Genomic DNA, 7,935 nt, shown 5'->3' with positions numbered 1-7,935 from the left:
TTCTCATATGGTCTATGTGACCAAACTCTCTAATAGTTTATGTGACTTATTAAGTCTTTGTGACTTACCTGAATGAACTAGTCTTAGTGACTTACCTTAGACGAGTGGGAGATGTTGGAAATGGGGATAGTGGGGAACGTGGCCCATGTTCCCCACTACACATAATGGAAAAGTCCATTATGCCCCTAGTGTATTTCCCTATATAAAGGGGGTCCGTCCAAGGCTCAGGGGGTGTGAAATTGCAAGTGTGCGACGAGAGTAAGAGGAGAACATCCAAGGCGGCGGGATTTGGTTTGTGGAATTACGGAGGACTTTCCGATCTTGTGATCGCTCTTCCGACAGCGAGTTTTCGCCACTGCCGACTGCGGATCTGCGGGAGATCGCTGTAAGTTTTTACCGCATTTAATTAATTCGTCTATCATGCATTTAGAATATATTTTCTACACGTAGATCTTAATTGCATTCGGGAGAACTCGGATTTGCCGACAACAATCTACTCGGATTTGAGCAATTCCAAAAGTAATTGTCTGGAATAGGCGATACAACAAATCTTCCTCTCCGTCGTCAATTTAGATTATCTACTTAAGTCATTTTAACAAATAAGTCTAAAATTAAAATCTTGTAATTTTTAATTCAATAAATGCCTCTTATATCTTCGGAGAAGGTTGTCCAAAAAATAAATTCAAGTATTTTTTTCTAAATTAATTTATTATTACTATCTAGGAGGGAATATTACCCTAGTTATTTTATGGTGCACATTCCATCCATGTGCATCATGTGTATTTTTTTTCAAAAGTCTAAATACGTAAATCCTAAACTCTGTTTAATAAAATAAATAAATACGTACGATATATACAGGGTGTACATAAGTAAAATATCATTTTTGCACTATCTAGATTTTATATCGTTAACGACAAAGAGTGAAAGAGACTCAATGGGAATGAAAGAGGAGGATAAACGATGAAGAACGAATATTCCACTGTAAACAAGGCCAAGTAGGATTTTTATTTTTATTTTTAAATTTAATTTATTTTTTATTTTTATTTTTTTAAAAGAGTTTATATTATTGCAATCTATTTTTTTTAAAAATAATTTCTTTTCCAAAAACTGTTTTTCATGCGTAGGAACACCTGAGCCACATCAATTAGTAGTGCATGGGCATCCAATAATTTTTTTAATTATTTATAGTAAAAGCTGTCTGGATTTGATACAGAGAGATAAATTATGAAATTAATTTATAATCGAGAGTCAAAGAGCTAACCTAAAAAATAAAGTCACTTTAATTATATTAAAATTATATTATGTTATATTATCGGTATTAAAAAGAAATTATATATATATATATATAATACCAAAATACCTCTATTCCCTCTATCTAAGACTAAAATATTTATTTACTATTTTAAACAACAAAATAAATATTTAGAACATTTAGTAACATTAAAAAAACCTTGTGAGAATATTTTATAAAAGTTATAAAATATTGAAAATTACCCTAAAAACTTTAAGTGAATTCATAAGTATAAGAAACAATTGAATATTATAAAATATATATATATTTTTTTAACTATCAATTTATATTAATTATTTTATATATTTATAGTATTTCATTTTTTAAGTCTATAATTAATTTTCAATATTTCTCAAGATTATTTAAATTTTGACTTAAGTATTGTTGTGTGAAAATCTCTAAGTGACTAAAAAAATTCTATTATTATTTTTCAAGAATGGTGCAAATATATGTCTATTTATATTTTTGAAACCTATTTTGATTGGATGGAAGAGGACAAATGAAAAAGTCCAAGATAATAATACATGTTATGGGTAAAAATAATATAGAAGATGTGTTTGTTTTTTTTAAAACAAACATCCAAGTGCATTTTTTTTATTATCTTGACTTTTATGTGTCTATATATTACTTAAAATTAATATGATATTATTTAAAAATGATAAGATTAAATCTGACAAGAACACTCTTTTTTATTGGATCCATTTCCCTTCATTGATTAAGAAACAACTACCTTTTCCATTATTAAAATTAAAAATGATGCCATGTGGAAAAAATAATGATATACAAGGAGACAAATTATCAATAATAATGAGGATATTGTATTTTTTAGATAATACTAAATTAATTAAAGGGTAAGGGGTTGTGGCCAAAATGAGTCTTTTTGGGAACTTTGGGCCCTAAAATTCTATCTAATTCATGTTATTTTATTAATATTTTTATATTACTCTATCATTTTTAATGGAAACAAGGAAAATGAACCAGTCCAATTAGCTTTTTAGAAATTACTTGTTTGATAAATTTTAGTTCATTTATTATCTTAAGGATCAAAATACTTCAATTAAAAATTTCCAATGCATTGAGTATTGAGATAATTTATAAATAACTTGTGATTATTTCGTTTTAGCATAATACCAAATTTTAAACATAAGCTAAATATATTTATAAACTATCTTTAATTAAGATCTTGAACTTTTTAAATTTCTAGTTTTAACACATATCCACATACCTCCTAAAATGAGAGTGCGGATCCAAGAATATTTTTAAAAAATTAAATTCTTTTAGATAAAAAATAATTTGTAAAATTAGTTTAGGCCTTGAAATTTGCATTATATTAGCCTATAATGAAAAGTAATATGCAAATCAATTTGTGATAAAAAAATAATAATTCAAAGAAAAAAAGAACAAGGTTTAAACTTTTAGATAAAAAATAATTTGTAAAATTAGTTTAGGCCTTGAAATTTGTCCTACTTTAATTTTATTAATTTTGCTTTTACTTAGGTTAATGGTTGATGAAGTGTGTGTGTTTTATGACCTACCGATCGTTTAAACTTTCCAAAACTTTAAATTATTCCCTCAATCAAGGGTAGTTTTGAATCAATATTTTTTCATGTCATTTGGTGCACGACGACTCATACTCTTCATTTGTGTCGATATGAGAATAATGAAATAAGTTTGAAAATATTCGTGGAAGTTATTGTGAAGTTTACGGGACTATGGTATCGTGGTAGGATATTCAAGTTGTTACTCAGACATCCACGATTCAACTCTCAGTTATGACGTATTTATAGAAATTTTTCCTCCAAATAGAGGGAGCAACCAAAGAATATTGTTTTTGACTGACTGCCGCGTGCGCTTCTCGATTTATCCTTATGGTCGATAAAAAGTTTTTGTAAGATCAAACTGATCACCTTAGACATAATTAATAAGGCTAACTATATTATCTTTACTTGCAAACATCAATTCTTCTCTCATTTTTTTTTTCCCTTAGACTCATTCAATTCAATGTTTTTCTTGCACTCATTTAATCTCTTTTAAATTTCACATTTACTAATTTATACAAAATAGTATATTTTTCTTAATCATCTTTGGAATTTTATATGATAGGGACTGATATGTTAGGCTTCGGCCTGCAAGCCCAGCCCAGTACGTTATAATAAACGATGGGTTACAAGGGAACTCAATATAACGGCGTTGAACCCGTTATCAACTGCTAGAAACCGTGATAATGGATGATAACGTCTGTTACATTTCATATGATTTTCAAAAGAAATTCCTTTCCCTCCATCTGTTGCTTCGAGAGGTTATTAGGGTTTTTTTTTCCTCGGCGGTTACCGGCGGCGGCGACGACGGAGAAGAGATCACGATCTGATCCAACCATGACGGGCGAAGAGATGATCCTGCGAACTCCAACTCGGCGGATCACCAGATCATCCGCCGTTACACCCTCAAAGACATCGCCCAGCGCCTCGAAACCACTGCCGCCGCCATCGGTTCCTTGTCCAGCCGTCGAACCGTTCTCGTCCGGCGATAGGGATCCCCTCTCTTTGGACGAACTGATTTCACTTCTCCCCGGCCGAAAACCCCAAATCCATGAGCTCTTGCGCCTGATCGGCCCCTCGAACTCCCCCATGCTCCCAGCCCTTCTTTACGGTGGCCCTTCGACAGGTAAGACCGCTACGGTCCTCCGAGTGTTCCAGCACTTGCGCCGGCGTTTCGTGTATGCGAGCTGCAGATCCTGCTACTGCCCTCGGATTCTGTTCGAGACGGTGTTGGACCAGTTGCTGTGCCATAAGAGGTGTAGGAAGGATGGTTACTCGAGCGCCAAGCGCTGTGACAAGCCCCCGAATTTCGTGGATCTGCTCAGAGACGCATTGATTCAGGCAACAAGTGCTCATACCGGAGCAAAGATGAAATCTTGCTCCAGTGGTGAAAATGGTGAGATGATTTATTTGATATTTGACAATGTGGAGCTCATCAGATCGTGGGACAAGGGCTCTCTGATTCTCCAGATATTATTCAGAATCCCTGACTTGTTGAAAGTTCGAAATGTTGGACTGATTTATATTAGTCGTGCTTTGCCTGATGCTTATTATTCGATGGTTGGATCGTTGGAGCCATTATATATCTACTTCCCGGATTATAGCCTGGATGATATCCATAGTATTCTCATGAGAAACCAAGTCAATCCAAAGCTATATTCTTGTTTCCTGAGGTAAGTTACTCATTCACAATTAGGAAATTTTTTTGGTTCAACTTTTCTTCATTCAACATGTATTAATTTCAATATCAATTCTCTGTGAACAGTGTAGTCTTGAAGCCATTTTCTAGGATTACTAGGCGAATTGATGAACTAGCAATCGCGTTCAAGCCATTGTTTAAGAAATATTGTGAAGCATTAACTGACCCGACATTGATTCCCGATGAGGCCACCAAGAGAAGATTGTTTGATTACCTGCAGCCGCACTTGACTATTTCAATGAATGAGATATTCAACATTCCCTCGTGGTCATCTAGTGAAATTGACAAAGAAAGAAGTGTTAATCAGAGAGGAAAATTAAGGAACCTATCTGGAGCGGTGGCCTCTGGTGAATTGGATATTCATATGTCACTCTCTGCTAAATACCTCCTTATTTCTGCTTTTCTTGCTTCAAGGAATCCCGCTACCCTGGATGGAGCATTGTTTGACTCCACTGGAGGTTCCGACAACCGTAAACGAAAGAGAAAGTAAGTGTATAATTTGTCTTGGTATTAGGCATCATGTCTTTCTCAACTAGCTTCTCTAAATCTTGCTACTAAGTTTGTTAGGACCTTTACTATTCTTTGTGGATCTCTAGGAGCCTCCAGACATCCATCGATAAACAAGACAATTTGGCTGCAGAAATCCTCATAAAGGGACCTGGAACATTCCCATTAGAGAGATTGTTAGTCATATTTCAGTGCATCACTTCAACGGTGGAATATGAAGCAGAGGAAGTTCAGCTTGAAAATGGAGAACCGACAGAAGGTTCACATGCTCATCTGATGTCCGATGTTCTATTACAGTTGTCTACTCTCTGCAACGCTAATTTCATATGCAAAAGCAATAGCTGTCCTTTAGAAGGTTCAACACGGTACCGATCTATGATCGATGAAGATATGGCTTTCAAGGTAGTGAACCTATACTAACAAGCCTTTAGCTATTCATTAATTTCCATTTTTATGGATATAATTGGTTTCCATGAACAGATTGTACATGTGCTTAATTTTTCTAAATGCTTTGTAGGTCGCAAGGAGAGTAAACTTTCCCTTGTCAAAGTACATCTATAGAAGATAACATTTGTATTTAATATTTATGTGTTACTTCTTGGATGAGAAGTTGTGGATTGCCTTTGGAATCAACTGCAGTGGAAAGCCAAAAAAACATGTTTAGACATGTTCGTCGGACAAATGAATGGGATAAAACATGCTTAGAAGGCCGGCATATTATGTGTTTGAAATGAGTCATGGAGTTGACGGTTGAAGGTCTTGATCGATTTTTCATCATCTTCGTCAAACCATGTTTACCCTCGCCTATGTAATGCTATATGAATATCAATGCGTTGATCAGCTTCTATGCCTGCTAAGTAATTGCACCATTCTTTAGCTGTGATGTTTTTATCTCTTTGATTGCCAACGTGGCATTAACTTGATCAGCCCAAATTGTTTTTAAGTTCTCAAGTGCGCTTTAGATTCTCTTGTAGATATTCTGCACTTTGTATCATCCTTCTATTAAAGCAAGTAATATTCATCTCGAATGTTTGGAAGCTATAGGATGTGATTCAAAGAAACAAAATTGTGGACCGTTTCTTTTCCCATTTATTCATGCTCTTTGATGATTCTTATTGGGAACCATTTCTATCTGAGAGGAGTAAGCTTACATAGTTTGCAAAATCGCGATCCGGATCGTAGGATCGTACGATCCTACGATCCGGAAACCCAAAATCGATCCAGGATCGTGCAGAATCGTTTTTGCAGTAGGATCGTAGCAGGATCGGTAGGATCGGTAGTATCGGAGCAGAATCGGTAGAATCGGAGCAGGATCGGAGCAGAATCGGTGGAAGCTTTGAGAGGTCATAACTTTTGACTCGGATTGAACCACGGGGCCTATAATATATCAAATTAAAGCTCGTTCAGAGATCTTTAATAAATTTCAAAGTTTATCCTTAACCATTATCTTTTTTTTCATCTTATTAGAGTTTTAAATTATTTAAATATATGTTTAATTATTTTTGAGTTAGTTTTTTATCAATAATATTCTGTCATTTATTTTTCTCAAAATAATAAGTTTTTGGATGTCTATTGTCTAGTATTGTGTGGCATCAACCAGTCTTTAGAAGATTATTTCCGGCATTCATATTTGAATCAAAGGATTCAATAGCTTCTGTTATATACGTTAGATGCTTTGTTGACATTTAAATTGAATTATCTTATAAATCAAGGAAATATTTTTGACATTGTATGTGTTATTATTATTGTGTTAATAGATATTTTATATTATTTCATTTTATGATATGAAAATATAAATATTATTACTATGCGAGAATGATAGTTGAATTACAAGTTAATTTAAATTTGTACATGTAGTAATGTAATTTGATGTGTTGAGTGTAAATAATTACATATATATATACAAAATTAGTTATTTATTTATATGTAAATGAGTTTTTTAGGTATTTTTTCTAATTATTAATCATGTATGATAAAATTTTAAGGGTTTTTTGTAGGATCGTACGATTCTACGATCCGATCCTGACCGATCCGATCCTGACCCTAAATCGATCCTGCGTAGGATCGCGATTCTACAAACTATGTAAGCTTATGATGTGTTTATTTGAAGGGATGGTTTATAAAGTAAGTGAGAGACATTAAGTGAAGAAAGTGAATTGTATTGTTTTATCGTGTTCCATCTTATTTGTCGATTGCAACAGACGAAGAGACATTCTCATTTAGTTGCGTTTGTAAGATGCATAAATTCCATTTTTGTTTAAGTTTTGTTTGAGCCGAAGTAAAATTAGAAGAAAATGAATGAAATTTACTAGACATTATTCCTTCTATATAATATGAAAAATTGATAATGTTATCTACGTAGTGTTGGAAATTTAATGTAAATGGAACAAAATTGACAAATCTTGATCGTTGGATTAAGATTGATAAATCTTAATCGTTGGATTAAGGTTGACAAATTTTGTTCATTCAACTTGAAAAGTTTAAGTGCCCTTTGGATGATTAAATCTCATTCATTGATTTCTAAAGGGTGACATCTAACGAAGAGGTAGTATGTCTCTTAGGAAAGGATATAACCTACATCATCCTATTCAAAATGGATGGATGAGATCTAATTGAACCAAGAGGTTCTTATACCCCTTCATTTAGTATAAATAAAGTTCCTCATATCCTCATTTCAATCCCTCAATTTCTTCTAAGCAAAGCAAACATTGCATTTCATACTCGCATTAGAGAGTTCAAGAAGCTTCTTCGGTTCGGAGATCTTGCGATTGCAGTGTTGCTATCGCAAGATAAAGTCATTATATCTTGGGAGACGATTACTGTATTTCGTGAGCATCATATGTGGGGTAAATTCGTCTTAAAGAGATAGAGTCTAACTCTAGCCTTAACTTCTCCAAAGC

The 7,935-nt window shown here is 33.6% G+C and overlaps 1 protein-coding gene across 1 annotated transcript; it reads left to right on the top strand.

Moving 5' to 3' along the window:
• The first annotated feature begins 3,583 nt into the window (after window positions 1-3,583).
• Window positions 3,584-6,041, top strand: LOC121979477 (origin of replication complex subunit 5-like). Its single transcript, XM_042531492.1, has 4 exons — window positions 3,584-4,502; window positions 4,595-5,014; window positions 5,125-5,437; window positions 5,553-6,041. The coding sequence occupies exons 1-4, from the start codon at window positions 3,667-3,669 to the stop codon at window positions 5,601-5,603; spliced, it is 1,620 nt and encodes a 539-aa protein (XP_042387426.1). The 5' UTR covers window positions 3,584-3,666; the 3' UTR covers window positions 5,604-6,041.
• Window positions 6,042-7,935: the final 1,894 nt, after the last annotated feature.

This window comes from Zingiber officinale, chromosome 1B (assembly GCF_018446385.1).
Source record: "Zingiber officinale cultivar Zhangliang chromosome 1B, Zo_v1.1, whole genome shotgun sequence".
Taxonomy (NCBI): domain Eukaryota; kingdom Viridiplantae; phylum Streptophyta; class Magnoliopsida; order Zingiberales; family Zingiberaceae; genus Zingiber; species Zingiber officinale.
Note: the sequence above shows the minus strand (reverse complement) of the source record. Positions and strands in the feature narration are given on the sequence as shown.

Bases quoted from the DNA above. Each gene is read 5' to 3' on its own strand.
- LOC121979477 (XM_042531492.1), top strand. From the start codon at position 3,667: ATGACGGGCGAAGAGATGATCCTGCGAACTCCAACTCGGCGGATCACC. The intron at 5,015-5,124 runs GTAAGTGTATAA...GTGGATCTCTAG, and splicing joins AACCGTAAACGAAAGAGAAA to GAGCCTCCAGACATCCATCG. The intron at 5,438-5,552 runs GTAGTGAACCTA...AATGCTTTGTAG, and splicing joins ATGAAGATATGGCTTTCAAG to GTCGCAAGGAGAGTAAACTT.